We start from the raw sequence: 19,966 nt of genomic DNA, 5'->3' as shown, positions 1-19,966 counted from the left end.
AACAGTATAATAAATGCATTTATACACATATACAAAAAAAATATCGAGAGGGATATGAATTATGAACCAAAGTGTTAATTATCTCTGAGGGGTGGTAGATACTGCTTCTCTGCCTGAAGCCAATTAATGTATTAAAAAAAAAAAAGTAACCTTCCTATGTATCTTTTTCTCTTGCTTCTTAAAGGTTCTTTGAGATTTCTCTGTATTTTATTAATTTCTCTCATCTTTTTTTAGGTAGTGAAAATGAAAAGTAATTTGGAACGATTTCAAGTTACAAAGCTCTGCCCATTCCAAGAAAAAATTCGGAGACAGTATTTAAGCACAAACGTAAGGCAACAATCTGATTGGCCTGATTCTCATTCTCTGTGTAGCAAAATGATGAAATTAACTTTGTTTTCATGTAAATGAGTAGATACATTGGCTCTTATTTTTTTCTGTTACTCAGTATTATTTTTTTTAAGTTTATTTTATTTTTTTAGCAATCTCTACACCCAACATAGGGCTCAAACTCACGACCCCAAGATCAAGACCCAACTGAGCCAGACAAGCACCTCTCACAGGACTGTTTTTTAATTGTAAAATGCATCATATATTCAGAAGAGTGTATAAAATACATACACTTTTTAAAACAATGAAACGAGTATCTACCAACAAATCATAAGAAATGGAACAAAACCGGTACCCATAGGTATTCCCTGTCCAGTTGCCTACCCCTCCTTCGCACTCTTTCAAGACCACAACTAATCAGGAATTTATCATAATCATCTCCATGGTTTTTGTTTGTTTTTCTCTTTTTTAAGTAAACTGCCCCCAGCATGGGGCTCAAACTCAACAACCCCAAGGTCGAGCTGCCTGTTCTACCCACTGAGCCAGCCAAGTGCTCCAATCATCTCCGTGTTTTGCTTTATAGATTTACAACCCGTGTGTATGTTCCTAAAAAAATAATTATTTAGAAAACCTGACTAGCAAACACAAACCCAACCCTGCAAAGAAAGGCAGACTTGCTACTCTGTAACAGTAAACTGTACAGTTGCTGCCTTATGGTCTGCCTTCGCCTTCCCTGATGGCTTACAGCAGGGCAGGGCTGTGGGTGAGGTAGTGAGTGCAGAGCGTCACTTGGTGCCCAGGTTTTTTAACATTTTTTTGAATGCAAGGCTACAACAACCACACGAGATGGTTTTTCATTTGTTATGCAGTCCTCTCTGAGATGACTGGGCAAGAAGAGTATATACAAATTCAGGATTTAGTATTTGAGTAAGTAGCATAATCAAAAGAGGAGTTTTATCATTGAAAGCTGAAAAATTCATCAGTAAGGTTTTTAGTAAGTATTTATTCCCTAATGTCCTCAGTGATTTTTCTCAAAATATAACGGTAGTACTTACAATCAGAAAAGAAACTTGGAGTATCTTCCCAACAGCAGAGCAAGAGTGACACATAGGTTTCAGTTCATGTGTTTTCTTGATTGTAACTGCCTGGAGCACTATGGTAAAAAGGATTCTGAGGCCACGTGCAGGCATTAACTTGGAGAATACTGCAGGTTTGTTTCCACACCACTGAAGTAAAGTGAGTCAAATGAATTTTTCTGTTTCCTAGTGCATGTAGAAGTTAGGTTACACTGTAGTGCAGTCTGTTAAATGTGCAACAGCATTGCATGTAAAAAAAAAAAAAAAAAACATTGTGCATACCTTAATAAGAAAATACTTTATTGCTAAAATTGCTATCCACCTTACCTCTCTGTTGGTGGCTGCTATCCACCTTACCTCTCTGTTGGTGGTGGTTGCTGAAGGTTGGGGTGGCCGTGGAAATTTCTTGAAATAAGACAACAGTAGGGGTGCCTGGGTGGTTCAGTTGAGTGTCTGACTTCGGCTCAGGACATGATCTTACGGTTCGTGAGTTCGAGTCCTGACAGCTCATAGCCTGGAGCCTGCTTCAGATTCTGTGTTTCCCTCTCTCTGTGCCCCTCCCTTGCTTGTACTCTGTCTTTCTCTTTCAAAATAAACATTTAAAAAAATAACAAGACAACAGTGAAGTTTGCCACAGCGATTGACACTTCTTTTGCAAATGATTTCTGGGTAACATGCCACGCTATTTGACAGCATTTCACCTACAGTAGAACTTCTTTCAAAATTCAGAGTCAGCCCTTCCAAACCCTGCTTGCTCCTTTATCAACTAAGTTTATGTAATATTGTAAATCCTCTGTTGTCACTTCTACAGTCTTCACTGCATCCTCAACCAGGAGTAGATTCCATCTCAAAAAACTACTTTCTTTGTTCAGCCCTAAGAAGCAACTCCTGGGGTGCCTGGGTGGCTCAGTCGGTTAAGCATCCGAACTTCAACTCGGGTCATGATCTCGCAGTTCGTGAGTTTGAGCCCTGCGTCGGGCCCTGTGCTGACAGCTCAGAGCCTGGAGCCTGCTTCGGATTCTGTGTCTCCCTCTCTCTCTGCCCCTCCCCCACTTGCTCTCTCTCTCTCTCTCTCTCTCTCTCTCTCTCTCTCTCTCAAAAATAAACATTAAAAAAAAAAGAAGCCACTCCTCATCTGTTCAAGTTCTGTCATGAGATGGCAGCAGTTCAGTCATGTCATCAGACTCCACTTTTATTTCTAGTTCTCTTGCTTTTTCCACCAGCTTGCAGTTACTTCCTCCACTGAAGTCTTGAACCATTCAGAGTTATCCATGAGGGTTGGAATCAGCTTCTTCCAAATTCCTGTTAATATTGATACTTTGACCTCTTTCCATGAGTCACAAATATTCTTAATTTTTTTTTAATGTTTGTTTATTTTTGAGAGGGGGGAGGAGGAGTAGAGAAAGAGGGAGACAAAGAATACAAAGCAGGCTCCAGGCTCTGAGCTGTCAGTACAGAGCCCGAAGTGGGGCTCAAAATCACAAACCGCAAGATTATGACCTGAGCTGAAGTCGGACACTTAACTGAGCCACCTGGGCGTCCTGAGTCACAAATATTCTTTTTTTTTTTTTTTTTTAATTTTTTTAAAATTATTATTTTTGAGAGAGACAGAGACAGAATGCCAGTGGGTTAAGGGCAGAGAGAGAGGGAGACACAGAAGCAGAAGCAGGCTCCAGGCTCTGAGCTGTCAGCACAGAGCCTGACGTGGGGCTTGAACTCATGAGCTGTGAGATCATGACCTGAGACGAAGTCGGACACTCAACCGACTGAGCACCCAGGTGCCCCCTGAGTCACAAATATTCTTAATGGTATCTAGAATGGTGAATCCTTTCCAGAAGGTGTTTAGTTTACTTTGCCCAGATCCATCAGAGGAATCACTGTTTATAGCAGTTATAGGCTTAGGAATTGTATTTCTTAAATAATAAGACTTAAGAGTCAAAATTACTCCTTGACTCATGGGTTACAGAATGAATGTTGGGTTAGCAGGCATAAAAACAATGTTCATCATGTCTCCATCAGAGCTCTTGGGTAGCCAGGTGCATTGTCAATGACCAGTAATATTTTGAAAGGAATCTTTTTCTGAGATCTCAACAGTGACCGTAAATATTCACTAAACCGTGTTATAAATAGATGTGCTGTCATCTAGGCTTTGTTGTTCCATTCATAGAGCACAGGCAGAGGGGATACAGCATAATTTTTAAGGGCCCAAGGATAATCAGAATGTTAAATGAGCATTGGCTAAAACTTAAAGTCACCAACTGCATCAGTTCCTGGTAAGAGAATCAGCCTGTTCTTTGGAGTTTTGAAACCAAGTATTGACTTCTCCTCTCTAACTATGAAAGTCCTAGATGGCCTCTTCCAATAGAAGGCTGTTTTGTCTGTGTTGAAAATCTGTTGTTTGGGGCGGCTGGGTGGCGCAGTCGGTTAAGCGTCCGACTTCAGCCAGGTCACGATCTCGCGGTCCGTGAGTTCGAGCCCCGCGTCAGGCTCTGGGCTGATGGCTCGGAGCCTGGAGCCTGTTTCCGATTCTGTGTCTCCCTCTCTCTCTGCCCCTCCCCCGTTCATGCTCTGTCTCTCTCTGTCCCAAAAATAAATTAAAAACGTTGGAAAAAAAAAAGAAAAGAAAAATCTGTTGTTTAATGTAGCTACCTTCATTAATTATCTTAGCCAGGTCTTCTGGATAACGCACTACAGTTTCTACATCAGCACTTGCTGCTTCACCTTGTACTTTTTTGTCTGTTACAGAGTTGTCTTCTTTCCTTAAACCTCAGGAACCAGCTTCTGCTGCTTCAGACTTCTCTTCTGCAGCTTCCTCACCTCTCTCAGCCTTGAACAGAGTTAGGGCATTGCTCTGGATTAGGCTTTGGCTAAAGGGCATGTTGTGGCTGGTTGGAGTTTTTATCCAGACCACTAAAACTTTCTCCATATCAGCTATAAGACTGTATTGCTTTCTTTTCATTTCATGTGTTCACTGGAATAACACTTAATTTTTTTCAAGAACTTTTCTTTTGCATTCACAGCTTGGCTAACTGGCACAGGAGTCTTTGCTTTCAGCCCGTCTCAGCTTTCAACACACCTTCCTCACTAAGCTTAATCATTTCTAGCTTCTGATTTAAAGTGAGAAACATGTGACTCTTCCTTTCAGTTGAATATGTAGAGGCTACTGTAGGATTATTCATTGGCCTGATTTCAATATTGTTGTGTCCCAGGGAATAAGGAGTCTTGAGGAAAGGGAGAGAGGGGAATGGCTGGTCAGTGGAGCAGTCAGAATACACACAACATTTATTAAGTTCACCATCTTACAGGCATGGTTCGTGGTGCCCAAAAACAATTGCAAAAACATCAAAGTCACACTAGTCACAGATTAGGGTAACAACATAATAATAATGAAAAAGTTTGAAATATTGCAAGAATTACCAAAATGTGACCTGACACAGAGACAGAAAGTGAGCAAATGCTGTTGGTAAAACGGTGCTGAGAGACTTGCTTGATGCAGTGTTGCCACAAACTTTCAGTTTGTTGGAGAGAGAATAAAAAAAAAAACATTCCTGAGAAGCATAATAAAACTTCGCACAGTAAAACAAGATATACCTGTACAGTCTTACAGGAGGGCTTGCCATTCCTCTCTTCTAATTGGCACTATGGAACCACTATGCCCATCCAGTAAAGTAAATTATTTTTATATACTTTCCAGGCAGGTTCAACTTTCATGTTGTCCTTTAGCTGCTTAATGGCAGGGCAGACACTACAACCCAGATAGAGCAGGTGAATTTCCAGCCTCTCCCACCATCTCTTCCCTTTTATACAAAATGGGTCTGGTAATACCTTCACAGAGGGCTTGCCCTTTGCCTCATTGGGGTAATACAAATGAGCATAGAAACTACACTGAAGTATGTGCCAGATCTGGATCAGAAGCATTAACTTCCCCAGCCTTTGCCCAGTTATTGCTGAAGTTTCTCGCTGTGTTTTTCAGTTGGTAAGTCACATAGAGGAGATGCTCCAGACAGCCTACAACAAGCTCCACAAGTGGCAGTCACGGCGTCTGATGAAGAAAACGTGAAGCGTCTGTGACTCTCACAGGTTTTGTGAGAGTAAGAGAACTGTGACCTGCAGTGACTCTGGAAACCTGGCCTGAGACATGCCGATGATCACACAGCAGTGACAAACATCTGCACCATGCCAACTCTCGGAGCTGATGCTGTTGTACTTGCACATTGTGAACTGAAAGGAAAGGAACTGTGACTGAACTCGAAGCTGGGGAGGTAAATTAAGGCAGAACCAAAATGAGCTAAGTTGCAAATATATATATATACATATATATATATTTTAAAGAGACACTGTTTACTGCAGTTACTCAGGAACTGCTTTTGATTCACATTAAGCTGCTTTCAGAAATTAAAAAAAAAAAAAACTTTTTAAAAGGGTGCATTGATAAAATCTGAGGTTTTTTTTTTTTTCTTTGTAAATTTTTTTCTTAAGTTTATGGCACAGGGTACACCTTAAGTATTTCTCCTCCATCCTCCACTTGGATCCTCAAGTTGTACTGAATTCTAGTCGTACCTGACATCAGCAAGTTAAAGAGAGTACTTTAAAGCAGGAGACTGTTGCTCAACCATCAGGAAACAGTTGTAGTCAGAAGACATCATTGGTCCTGTGTTTCCTACGGAAATAAGAAACAATAAATGTTGCACTGAATGTTTGTGGTTTGGAGTCCCTAAATGATTAAGAGGGAACATATTTGCAGAAAGTTGCGTGGGATTTTTTATGCAGATTTTTGTCAGAAGACAATGGCGCTGCATGTTTTTCTTTGAGTGCAAATGTACATTGCTAAGATTTTTTTTTAAGATGGCATGTGCTTTGAAAAGAGGAAATTGCATTTTTAAGAGTTTAAAAATCTTATGAGTGAGAAATATAAGAAATCTTACTTATTTTCACCTCTTTAGAAAAAAATAAAAGATGTTTCTCATATCTCCTTTTCTCGAGTATCTGACTTACTGTCCTTGGCGAATCGATAATCATTGCATAGTGACTGAAAAGCCTAAATGGCAAAAGAAAAAAAAAAAAGTTTCATTCTTGTTTCTGGAATCATGCCATATTTTGTTCCTAATAGGATCAACTCACTGTTTATCTAGATTTTAGATGTCTTGTATTAAAAATTACAGAAAAAAGTAAAACTTTTTTATAGATACTCCTTTAACTATTAAGACATCTTATGGTTTCTCACATGTTATATTTACGTGGGTGGGCTACTCTTAAAGCCATTGTACAAGCTCGTTTTATTTTTTTTCTTCTGTTATTTAAAAAAAACTTTTTTATTGAAGTGTAGTTGACCTACAATGTTATATTCGTTTCAGGTTTACAGTATAGGGATTCTGCAACTCTACATGTTATGTTATTTGTTCACCACACGTGTAGCTACCATCTGTCACCATTTATTACAGTATCATTGACTATTCCGTATGCTGTACCTTTCATCCTTGTGGCTGATCGATTCCGTAACTGGAAATCCTGATTATCTTTCATATAATGGCTACAGCAGGTCAAAAACCTGGACATTGAACTAGTAAAGGAAAAGGGGCAACATCCCTTTTGGCTTCAGTCTTCCCATCTCTCCTTCAGATCAATATAGGAATGGTGTAATCCCTTACACCTTACAGTTTTACAAAGTGCTTTTCAAGTGTATTATCACTACAGCTACTCTAAGCAGTAACAATGGAGCAGGTAGAAAAATGTTTGAAATAGAAGAGTATGTCCATTGGGAAAGGCAGGTATAAACAAATAAAATGCTCTGTTAAAGATTAAGTGATAAATGTAACGGAGACTGAAGAAAGAAACCATTTTGGAGAACTGGGTAGGCTTTACTAAATATTGAATAGAGAAAAGCATGATAAAAGTGTGAGGCCTTGGAAAGACCCCAGTGTGTTTGTTAGATTGGAGGGTTGAGAGTGACAAGTAAGAGACTGGGATAATCAGTTTAAATCAAGTTGCAAATAGCTTTGTATGCCAAGGTAAGAAATTCAGACCTTATCCATTCGGCATGGGTTATGTCAGAGGAAACTTTGAGTAAGTTGTTTTTATGAGAGTCTGGGTTGGTTGGTCTATAGATAAAAAGTCTGGTAGTTAGGAAGGCCAAACCTAAAAGGCCTTTGGAACAATCCAGACTGGAAACTATGTCCAAATTATAGTGTAGTTCTGGTAAATAGGAGGGGTTGGGTAAAGACATTCCTAATGTATGTGACCAAGTCTCACAGGAAATAAAGGATTTAAGGGCGATTTCACCAGAGTTAACGGTCAATTTCATGTCTAGCTGGCATTTAAAGTATTTGATATTTGGGGGCGCCTGGGCAGCTCGGTGGGTTATACATCCAATTCTTTGATTTCATCACAGGTCATTACCTCATAGTTTGTGGGATCAAGCCACACATCAGGCTCTGCACTGACAACACAGAGCCTGCTTGGTATTCTCTTTCTGTCTCGCTCGCTCGCTCGCTCTCGCGCTCTCTCTCTGGCTTGCTCTCTGCCCCTCCCCCACTCACATTCTCTCTCTCTCTCTCAAAAAAAATAAACATTAAAAAAATAAAAATAATAAAGCATTTGATCTTTGGACTCTTTTCAGAGTGAATCTTGGCAGCTGTTTAGCCCTATTATTTTCCTACCTTCCCATTGTGGAAAACGATAATACCTTTCCTGCTATGTCACACTTCATTCCCACAATAACCAGTGAAGCAGGTAGGTGCTACAGGTTATTTTACAAATTAGAAATGGTTTAGATGTTTGTAATTTACCCAGGTACACACACCCAATAAGTGGCAGAGCTGGGATTTGCCCCAAACTGCAAGCTGCAAGTCCCTTAGGGATAAGATGCTTGTGAAGTTGGAAGCTTTTATTCCCCAACCCACAGCTCCATTGATTAGTTTTTCTTACGACTGCCCTGCTATTCCTGCCTCTCTGATTCTATTCTGCGTTGCTTTTCTGGCAAATCACAGTATGGAGTTAGTCTGCCTGATGGGTCCAGAGGACTGCAAAATATAATACAGCACGTCCTGCTTTAGGAGAATGAGTTTCTCCCTGAGAGAAGCAGGAAGTCAGTAGTACTAGTCTGCTTTGGACTTACACTGCAAAATGAATAGCTACATTGTGACCCCCACTTCAGTCTGAAAAATTAAAAGAATGCTTTAACATCTGTGCTAGAAAGGTAGCCCACTCATCCAGGGGGAGAGTTGAGTCCAGAAAGTGATTTCCTGCATATATATATATATATATATATATATATATATATACACACACACACATACCACCTGGAGTTGACAGTGGGCCCTGGGATGGAAAGCTGCCTATTTTAAACTTAGATTTGCTGTCTCCAGTGTCAAGACTTGCACGAGATTCCTCAGTGCATTACCTCTGCCCTTTCCCAGTTTAGCTTCTTGAAGACTCAGCTGTTCTCCTAGTTCCTGAGGCCAAGGAAACCCAAGTTATTTTCAGCTCTTAAACTGTCCAGAGTTGGAGGATTGGTTCAGGGGTGATCAGCCTTAGTTTGTAGTCCATATTGCTTGAGGATATTAAAGTCCCTGAAAAGGCTTAAGAATTCCAACTTTGTAACCACAGAATCCTGTGTTCGTAGTCTTCCGTGGAATTCCTAATACAACAAACGTGGACTTGCACCTATTGAGATAGAGCCACAGATCCAGCTTCTCTCTCCATGCACTGCCCCCCAGCAGTACACTAAGAATACAGCCTGAAAAACATTATTTTCTCTCTGGCCACCTGATAACCTGCTGTGTTTATTGGGATGGCTGATAATAAGAACAGACAAGTTAAAGATAAATTCTGGCTTAACTTTTAAATTTTACATTTCTGTAGTCATAGAAATAAGCAAATAGCAAGATGGTACTTAAACCCAACCTATTAGCAATTACATTAAATGGAAACACACTGAACTCTTTAAAAGACAAAGATTTTGTCAGATTGGATTAAAAAACAAGCCTCAGCTATACACTAGTTATAATCACAGAAATGATTATATAAATCACTTAGCTCACTAGACTTGCCCACTCAACAAGTATCAAATTCAGGTTCACTAGGTATTAGAGTTCAAAGTCCTTTATTACTCAGATTTCTTTCTCTCATTCTAGCAGCTGTCTGGTGAACAGAGCCATAATTTTTTAAGGGGTGAATAGTACTGAAGTATATAAGATAGAAGATGGTTCTGTACCTTTACCCCCAAATCTCACTCTGCTGAGAGTGCTTTTTCTTAGGGACATTTTTCTATGCACTTAATTATTTTTCTAACCTACAACCTGAGATATTTCTGGCAAGAGATATCTGTGTACACATTCATGCCCTTTAAGGTAAACCTGGACAGTGGGTCTCATCTTACAGAAGCCATTCATGGTCCTAATTCTGTAAGCCAAATTTTTGTGAATTATGGTCCTATCCATTAGTGGGCTATTTCTGGCACCTGGTTATCCATACAAAAATACAAAAATTCTTTGGGCTTTGCATGTGCAATCAAGATCCTTATCACCAAGAACATTTACACCCACAGATACAGGGAGGAGAGAAAGAGTGTTCCCGTAGGCCTAACCGGGATTGATTGCAGCCTCATGAACAGTAGAGACATATTCTAGCAGAGGTGTTAGAGCAGACTTTGGTGGACTTGCATAGTTCACTAGCTGTGTGACCTTGAACAATTTAATTTGTACCTCCATTCTCTCATCTGTAAAATGGGCATTATAATAGTACTTCATTGATTAGGTGATTGTGAGGATAATGGATAACGGTCATAGAATTGGGCTCCTTAACAATAAAATACTAATAATCATAAAATAAAAATAAAAAGAGGTTGGGCCCAAACTTGAGGTAAAAAAAAAAAAAAAAAAGTTATCAGGAGAGCAACCTTGAAACTTGATTCAGTAGGTGTAAAGGGTTTCTCTGCGAAACAAGGTCACTAACAGGCTTCAGTGAACATATCCACAGAGCTAAATATGGTTATTTGACATCTCAACAATTCTAGCTTAGGCAAGAGAGAATTTCTTTCAAAGCATAATAGTGATCCATTTTCTGTTCTACATGAATAGAAGGGGAAAAAAAAGTGATTAAACACTCAAGCTGTACAGTTGAGCTGAGTTCAAATTCCAGCCCTGCCACTTACAAGTGGTGTGATTACTTAATCTCTTCACACCTCAGTTTTCTCCTTTGTAAAATGGGCATACTAATAGTACTTGTAGATTTATTATTGTTAAATGAGCTAATAAGTGTAAGTGCTTAGAACAGTGCTTGGCACACATTAAGCAATACATGTTCTTCCTGGCATTTATCATCATTATCATCACCCGGCTTCAGCTCAAAGCTTATTGACTCAGGCCAGTATATAATATCAACACAGACAGGCAGCTGGGGCAGAGAATAAAGGAAACCTATTAGGTCTATTTGCCAAACATTTGCCGTGCATAAATATATTCTTATTTAATCCTTAGGATTCATTCGACAATTATTTACCAAGCTCCTACTATGTGTCAGTCCACAGTCCCCACCTTATAGTCTCCAATCATGAAAAGGCACTGTCCCAGATGATGGGTAAATAGATTGTGCCCTAATCAGGCTTACTTAAGAATAAACCGAGGCTCAGAAAGGTGCAACAACTTTCCTAAAGCCCCTGACTCCCAACTTGGGTGTGGAGAGCGGATTCAAATGCCGTTCTTGAATGTAAATCTGTGTAGCTGCAAACTGTTGACCTCTCCCTGCCCCACTCACTGTCTCCCCACCCTGCTCAGGCAGGCTGGAACTTTCTCTTCTACCTGCTATAAATAATGGAGAGAGGGAAAGCGATTTTATTTCTGTCTGGCCACGCACTGACAAGCACAGATGGCTCTAAGGCTGAGAGACTGCTTCATGCTCCTGATGTGCAATGAAGGAGACAGATTGTTGGATCTAAAGCTGCTAGGGATAGCCACACAGGCTTGAACTCTGCTGTTGGTGCCACTAAGTATCCATTATGTGCTAGGTCCTCAAAAGAATAAAAGGGCCTTTGCTGTCCTATTTTCTCCTGACACTGGATTTTTTTTTAATCGTGTTTTCTAAGCGAAGTTATACCTGTTCATAATTTAATTTTTAAATGTTTTTATTTATTTAATCTCTACACCCTACATGGGGCTTGAACTCATGAACCCAAGATCAAGAGCCACATGCTCTTCCGACTGAGCCAGCCAGGTGTCCAACCTGTTCATTATTTTAAAAAGTCAAAGGCACTAAAAGGCACATACCAGAACATTATGTCCACCAACCCGCTGCTCCCTGTTCTTTATTCCTTCTTCACAGAATCAGTGACTTTCAACTCCTTTTGCTTATATACCATTCTTAATTTATCAATTTCATTTTCTTAAAAATAAAATTAAAATGTCTTTTTATTCCTTAAAAATAAATTTTCTTTTTTCTTAAAAATAAAAAAATTTTAATGTTTATTTATTTTTGAGAGAGACAGAGCACAAGCAGGGGAGAGGCAGAGAGAGAGAGAGAGAGAGAGAGAGAGAGAGAGACAGAACCTGAAGCAGGCTCCAGGCTCTGAGCTGTCAGCACAGAGCCTGACATTGGGCTCGAACTTACTAGCCGTGAGATCATGACCCGCCCACAAACCACGAGATCATGACCTGAGCCAAAGTCGGCCACTTAACCGATTGAGCCACCCAGGCGCCCCCTTAATTTATCAATTTTATTATTATCTGACTTTCTATTTTGGTAGTTGGGGATTTAGTGTTCTTCTTTTTTTTTTTTTTTTTTTTTTAATGTTTATTTAGTTTGAGGAGGAGGGGGAGGAGCAGAGAGAGAGGGAGAGCAAGAATCAGGAGCAGGCTCTGTGCTGTCATCAGAGTCCAATGCAGGGCTCAAACCCACAAACCATGAGACCATAACCTGAGCCGAATCAAGATGCTTAACCGACTGAACCACCGAGGTGCCCCTGGGGATTTAGTGTTCTTATACCATTATTCCCATATCCCTCTCTGCATCCTCCCAATATTTCACAGTTTTTTTTGATAATCAATAGTCAGTGCTTACATTTTGATTATGTAAGTATTGGGTACAGCCTCAGTCATGGTCCTGACAGGAAACAAATGGCACCCTCAAACTGGGTAATTTGGGGGGATTAATAAGGAGACTATTTCCAAAGGTGGGGGCAGAGCATAGAGAAACCATAAGGAATAGGGCAGTACCCTAACTTACTAGGCCTACGCCTGATGAGGTGATGGAAAGGAGTCGTTAGTTACCAGAACAGAAGAGAGGCGAGTTAAGAAACGCAGCCCACCCATGGTCCCACGGGAAGAGCTCCCCCTCCCCCTCCCTCTCTCCTAGTCTCTGCCAGTGAAGGCAGAGGCAGAGCGCATGGGACACCACTGCTGTGTGGGTCATTCAGGTCAGTCCCCCACAGCCCAGAACAGAGCCGGGAAGGGGAGAGTGGACCTGCAGGGCAAACAGAAGTCTAGCGCTGCGGCCTGGCCGAGGGGCTGTTTCCCTCCACCTTCTCAACCGGTTTTTTCTTTTAAGTTTTCATTTTAATTCCAGTTAGTTGGCATACAGTGTTGTATTAGTTTCAGGTGTACAATGTAGTGACTCAACACTTCCATACGTCACCCGGGGCTCCTCACAACAAGCGCACTCCTTAATCCCCATCACCTATGTCACCCACCCCCTCCCCCACCTCCCCGCTGCTGACCATCAGTTTGTTCTCTATAGTTAAGAGTCTGTTTCTTAGTTTGTTCCCCTCTCTTCTTTTCCCCCTTTGCTTGTGTGTTTTCTTTCTTAAATTCCACATATGAGTGAAATTATATGGTCTGTCTTTCTCTGACTTATGTCACTTAGCACTGACCAACTTGTTTGTCTTTCCTGGAAAACTTCACTACAGCCTGCAGTTTGCCTGATCTTCTAACATGCCTATGGTTACTTGTACTTCACAGTGAAAGAACTATAAACCCCCTCAACTAGCCCTTATATACGAGTGAGATACTTTAAAGTGGATTTTTGAAGCTCAATGTGCAGAGGCAGGCCTGTCAAGTAGAGGGCTTCCCAGGGGTTACTGGGGAGGGAGGCCTGCTTTTCCACCCAGGATTGTTCAAGTGTCCGTATTGGGGGACTTTTCTCTGAGGCCATTCAGTCTGTCCAGAGAAGGTGCCTCCGCGTTTCTCCCTGGGAATGGAGCCTAGATGCTAGCTTTCCGGGAATTGCCTCGGGAATGAGGTTCTCTGTTCAGCATGTAGACATTGTCTTACGCTCCTGTGTTTAGTACCTCTCACTACACCTCTCCCTGTGCTTAGGTCCTGGTTCACTTTCCCAAAGAATAAACCTCACATTTTCAGTGAGGGTAGAGACAAGAGGCAGGTGTTTTGTTTCACAGGGTGGCGATAGGAGTCTGGGAGTCTAACTGTCCCTTAGATCCCTTGTCCCAGTCCCAAATTTTACTCCTACCTTCCACAGTACCTGCTACCTCCAGTTGCTAGTCGCAGGGTAAACCTTCTGTGGGCTCTTGGATTTCACTCCAGTGTGAGTTACACTGATCTCAGTTTTCTGAAACATTGTTGACAGATGTCACCTGCGGTCGTCTCCTCTTCCAGTCCCTTCATCTTTGTGTGATTATACCATCAATTTAGTTTAGCTAAGATAAACGTATGAGTTCAATCCACCATGCTTAACCAGAGAGCCACTAGTGATGAATTTTGGAGATGTTTTATTTTAGGTCTAGATAAATACTCATCAGTTCATGCCTAAAGGCCCCATAAGGTGATTGCTCCAAATCAATACCACCCAAACCCCTATTAGGTAGCCTCAGCTCTTTGTGATACAGGAAGCCAGTTACCTAGCTTCTTCCCATGGCATGGGCATGTCACATGATTCTACTACTGAGTTCTTCACTAGCTCAGTGTTTTCTTTCTTTTTTGTTAATATTTATTTATTTTTGAGAGAGAGCGCATGCGCATGGGGAACGGGGAGAGAAAGGGGGGAAGAGAGGATCTGAAGCGGGCTCTGTGCTGACGGCAAGCCCAATGCAGGGCTCAAACTTGTGAACCATGAGATCAAGGCCTGAGCCAAAGCCGGAGGCTTAACTGACTGAGCCACCCAGGTGCCCCTAGCCCAGTGTTTTCTAAAGTGTGGTTAGCATACCTCCAAGGGCTTGGCTAAGTATTAGACGAATGATCATTTCAAAATTGTAATTGTAACAGTTATGTATTTTATTGTATATATTTTTTAAAAATGTAACTAGCATGGGGCACCTGGCTGGCACTCTTAGTAAAGCCTCTGACTCTTGATCTCAAAACTAAAAAATAAAATGTAACTAGCACATCAGGACCATATTTTGCTAAATAAAACAGCGAGTCAATTTAAAGAAATGTGTTGAATAAATAATAACATAAGTGCTATTCAGGAGTGGCAAACAATATGATAATGACTGAAAGGTGGTAAATACTAATCCTGCTGAGTTAAGCTAGCTAGTGCTACATGATCCAGAAAGGACACTTGTGAAGCACATTTCTTTCCAGGGCACTGAGTGGCTCAGCTGGTTAAGCATCCCACTCTTGATTTGGCTCAGATCATGATCTCATAGTTCGTGGGATGGAGCCCTGCATCAGGCTCCACACTGCTTGGGATTCTCTCTCCCTCTCTCTCTGCCCACCCCCCCCCCCCGCCCCCCACCACTTGTGCTCTCTCTCTCTCAAAATAAATAAGTAAACCTTAAAAAAAAAAAAAAAAAAAGGGAAGAAGAAGAAGCACATTTCTTTTTCTTTAAATTTTTTTTTTTAACGTTTATTTATTTTTGAGACAGAGAGAGACAGAGCATGAACAGGGGAGGGGCAGAGGGAGAGGGAGACACAGAATCTGAAACAGGCTCCAGGCTCTGAGCTGTCAGCACAGAGCCCGACGCGGGGCTCGAACTCACGGACCGCGAGATCGTGACCTGAGCCGAAGTCGGCCGCTTAACCGACTGAGCCACCCAGGTGCCCCAAGAAACACATTTCTTTCCAGAAAGCCCTGGACGTGTGCTCTTCTCCTACCTGCTGGTCCCCAAACTGGAATGAAAACTAAGGATTGCCCAGTGCTGGCCTTCCCCACAGAAATCAAGTTTGATTCTGTGGAATGAATGTAGAAATGCTTCTGCCCTGGTGTGAGTTAGCTGATTCTGAATTGCAAGAGGCTATGTGCAGAGGATATGAACTACAATAGCAAAGCAGACCTCCTAGAAACCCCCTCCCTCTTCGGGCTGTATTTCTGCTCTCAGGGACCTTCCTTCCTTTGCACCTTTCTCCTGCTGCCCTGAGATGCAAGGTGAGCATATGGGAGTGGAGGGTAATTGGCAGCTGGAATGTTTAGTTCTTAGCCTCAGGGAAGGCAACTGGCTCCTTGCCTGTCTTGCTGCCCCTGGCATATCGCCAGCCCAGACAAAGCAGTGCAGGTTGGGAAACACCTGGTATCAAAGGTCTCTCCTGGCTCCTGGGGGTTGGTCCCCCTTATTAGATTGGGCTCTTGAGAGTTTCCCAGAAAGTGTCCCAAAAGTTCAACATTCCAGATCGACCCAAAAGGATAGAAAAGGGAACTAATATTTATTGGGCACCATTTATTATGCCCCAGAGCTTTTTACATTTAAACCTCACAACAGTCTATGCAAATGGTATCATTTCCATTCTACAGAGGCTCCCGATCAAGTAACTTGTCCAAGTTCTTATACTAAGTGGCAGGGCCAGGATCAAACCCAGAGTAGTATGAGGCCAAAGCAAAGAGCCATAGTGACAGGAAGACACAAAGCAGAACCTGTTGCCTGGAGATGCATGCTTCCCTTGGTTGCTGTCTGGACATTGCATGGCTGGCTGTCTTCAAATGTGTGAGAAAAAGAAAACGGCAGAAAGCCAGGACCTCCCAGGCAGAGGCTGCCTTTCTAAATCCATGCAAGAGGCAGAAATGTGGCGTGTGTGGCAATGGCCGGGCAGCATGGGCATTTTAGGGTGGCCAGGAACACTCATGTGTTTTATATCATAGTCTAGAGACACCATAAAAAACTAGGAAACTGGTAGCCCCTCCCTGACCAGCCTAGACCAGTATATGTAGCTTACTATAGTTCTAAGTAATAAAGTGTTCCTCTTAAAAAAAAAAAAAAAAAAAAAAAAAGCCAAAACAAGTCCACACACACAAACAAAAAAAAACAAAGTTGGATAAGGCAGGCAGAATGTACAGGTTATGGAACAGCCTTCACCTGAGGAAGAGGTCAGACTAGGCTTGGGTGCAGGGCCAAGAATAATTCTGTGAACCAGTTACAGTCCAAAATAGATGACAAACTGTCAGAACGGTGACCACAAACCCTCCTCTCCTCAGCTGATTTCCTGAGATAAGGAAATGGTATACTGAGCAATTCCCCTGTGCCGAGTCCCTTTGCTTGCATTAAAACTATTGGGGGGGGGGGCACTGCCTGGGTGGCTCAGTCAGTTGAGCATCTGACTCTTGATGTCAGCTCAGGTCCTGATCTCGTGGGATCGAGACCCTCATCAGGCTCCATGCTCAGCATAGAGCCCACCTGGGATTCTCTCTCTCTCCGCCTCTGCCCTTCTTGCTCATGCTCTCGCTCTCTCTAAAAATAATGATACTAATATAACATAAAATAAAACTATTAGAGAGGTACTACTATTTTTCCTATCTCATAGCTGCATAAGGCTTAGAAAGATTAAAGGACTTGCTCAGAGACATAAGGGCAGTAGGAATAGAGTCAAGGTTGGGACCCAGGTCTGTGTGGCTGCCAGACTGGAGGTTCCCACTAAGACAGTCTATCCTGCTGAAGGATAGTGGGTTCGATATGAGCTAGAGCAACGCTGCACAGATTGAGGCCCTGTTCTTTGTGCCTCCTTGTCCTGGAGGAGATGTGAAAAGCATTTCTCTGTATGGAAGGGGCAGGAGGGAGATGCCTATATTCTAAAAGGCCTGGACAGAAAGATACAAAGGGCCTCCTCAGAGGAGGTCACTTGGGCTTTGTGTTCCTCACTCCCCTCCACCCTCAGGATTTAGCAAAATGGCACAGAAACAGGCTGGCAGGAGCTGCTCCAGATAATCACACACACACAGACACACAGACACACACACACACACACACAAACACCCTTCCGGGTGCATTCCTGCTGCTCACATCAGTGAGGGAGCAGCATCTACCAGCAATAACTCATGTAAACCTCATCCATTTTCTGCTTCATTAGGTCAGTGAGAGTCTGCGGCTCCAGAGAGAGCCCTCTTCAGCAAGGCCCGGCGATGTCCTTGAGAGAGCCTACTGGGAGGAACTCTCCGTTGTTCCTGCTGTTAGAGGCAGTAGCTGCTCCTGACATCCATGCTGGAGCCTGCCCAGATGCCACCTGGATTTCCTGCCTTCGAAGCCTAGCCACAGCACATCTGGCTGTGTGACTGTGGGCAAGTGCCAGCACCTCCCTAAGGCTCAGTTCCTATTTCTAAAATGATGATAATGATGTTCCCTATTCCAAAGGGTAGTTGTGAGGATTAAATTAGGTAATGCTTTTAAGGGGTTTAGTAGGAGGGCTAGGTACATATTAAATGTTCAGTAAACATGGGAGTGATTATTCTGGCAATTCTCACCAAGTCTGGACCCACGAGGTTTGGTCTCCCAGCACTGACCCTTCAGCAGTCACAAGGAATTTGAAAATAGCTCAAATCCTAGGCTGGCCTTTCGGCAAAGTGGGAGTGGGAGCGGCAAAGTGGGATCACAGCAGCACAAACTGAGAATCGCCTTTCCTCTGCAACCCACCTACCTTCAACAGACCACAGAGTCAGGGCATCTCTGTTTAAATCTCCCATCCCCTCTGCCTCTCAAATTCCCTTCAGATGTGTCTTCTTCCTCTTTATTACGTGGATTAACAGCCTGTAGACCTAAATCCTTCTCCCCTCAACCTTCCTGTATAGTCTTAGGGCCAACTTGGTGCCCTTGATTCCGCATCAAAAAAGCCCAAAGAACAGGTTGAGCTAAAGACAAACCCCCCTCTGAGACTGGGGGGGGGGGGGGGGGGGGAGGTGAACAGGAATGGCCCTGTGAACTCTACATACTGTGTATATACAACTGAATTGTAAGCCCACTCCTCTCCTCTGCCAGAAGTGCTGTTGTGGAAGCAGAAATGTGCACAGAGGGCTGAGAAGGGAAGCATGAGGAACCAGGAGCAGTTCCATTCTGCATTCTGATTTCTTTTTCTCCTGGAGACAGAACCTCTCTGAAGACTCTCCCCAGTCCTTCAGACGGTGGCAGTGAGGTCAGCCCCGGGGTGCACTGCCAGCCCCCATCTTCCTCCCCCACTAGGAGAGCTGACAAGGAGCAGATCTGTCTACTGTCTCCCTCTGGAGTCTTTGACTCCCCGTTGATTACCACCCTCCCTGGTTGAGAGCCTGCCAGCCCCTCACCTGCCCCAGGAGCCATTTTGTGGGGTGAGGGATGGAAGGAACTGGGATTATTGCCTAATCTATTGCGCTCTGTCTCCTGCACCACCACAACCCCCTCTGCCAGGGAGAGCAAAGTCTAAAGCCAACCAACATATTGTGGAATTTTCAACTTTCACCCATTGCCCTGAAGAGAGTTTAACACCAGAGCCCCACAGCCTGCCGTGAGGAACCAATTCCACGTGGGGGAGAGGGGGTGGGCTTCCCAGCCTACCCCATTTCAAGACCTTTCTCAAAGAACAGATGGGTTTAAAGTCTTCCAGTGCAACCCAGCCTGGCTGCCTCCCCGGGCTGTCCCCAGGGATGGCACTGAGGTGTGGTGGGGCCTGCAGCGACAGTCAGCCATCCTGGCGTCTACAAAGGAGCTCTGCAAGGGTGCTGGCTCTGGATTATTGCCCAAGGCAGGAAGCTGTGGCCCCGGTTACCATGGAGATGCTGGCACAGTCTGTGCCCACCCAAGGCTGATGGAGAAGGAGGAGGAGAAATGCAGTTGCTTCAGAACTAGCTGAGATTAAGGGGAGGGTCTGTGATATCATGAGTCTGCTGCTGGGGGTTGGTGGAGAGAAGGCTGAGGCTGAGGTGGCCTCCTGCCAGTCCTGTAGCTTTAATGGCTGGGGTGTGGCCTCTTGCACAGTGAGGCCTCACTGCCAAGTGCCAGCCTCAATCATAGGCTCTTGGAAGAGGCTCTGATACAGTGGAAAAAACCCAGGATTTGGAGACGCAATGAGAGCCACACCCACAGTACAAGATAGAGCCCAGGCTGGTTGAGAGGCCATGTGTCTGTTGCAGTGAGAAAGTACTGGACTAGTTGGGAGGTTCCAGCCCTTAGTCACCAGCACTGAAGCATTATGGGAGCCTAGAGCACTTCCCTTCCCTGCACCGAGCCCTAATTCCCCACAGCGAATGTTTGCCCTGTGGGCCAGAAGAGAGTAGCTGAGAGGCCCTGCAGTGTAAGCAAAGCAGGGGCAGGCGTGAGGGGCAGGTGGGAAGGGCCAAGGCTGGGAGGGCCCCTCTTGGGCTTTCATCCCTCGTGTGGCTAAAACTGGAGGATGAGCTAAGTTGAAATATCCTCTGAGAGGGCCTGACACTGCAAGTGTGTTTGT

The 19,966-nt window shown here is 43.3% G+C and overlaps 1 protein-coding gene across 1 annotated transcript in view; it reads left to right on the top strand.

Annotated features, from left to right (window-relative positions):
* GTF2H1 (general transcription factor IIH subunit 1) overlaps positions 1–6,371 on the top strand; it is a 37,213-nt gene extending 30,842 nt beyond the window's left edge. The window contains exons 14-15 of the mRNA XM_019456476.2: positions 235–327; positions 5,377–6,371. Of these exons, the coding sequence (XP_019312021.1) occupies positions 235–327; positions 5,377–5,463 (180 nt within the window). The 3' untranslated portion in view covers positions 5,464–6,371. The remainder of the gene's footprint in view (positions 1–234; positions 328–5,376) is intronic.
* The last annotated feature ends 13,595 nt before the right edge of the window (positions 6,372–19,966 follow it).

This window comes from Panthera pardus, unplaced genomic scaffold, assembly GCF_024362965.1.
Source record: "Panthera pardus isolate Hobbes unplaced genomic scaffold, ASM2436296v1 HiC_scaffold_12, whole genome shotgun sequence".
NCBI lineage: Eukaryota > Metazoa > Chordata > Mammalia > Carnivora > Felidae > Panthera > Panthera pardus.
This window is presented reverse-complemented; position numbering and strand designations above follow the sequence as displayed.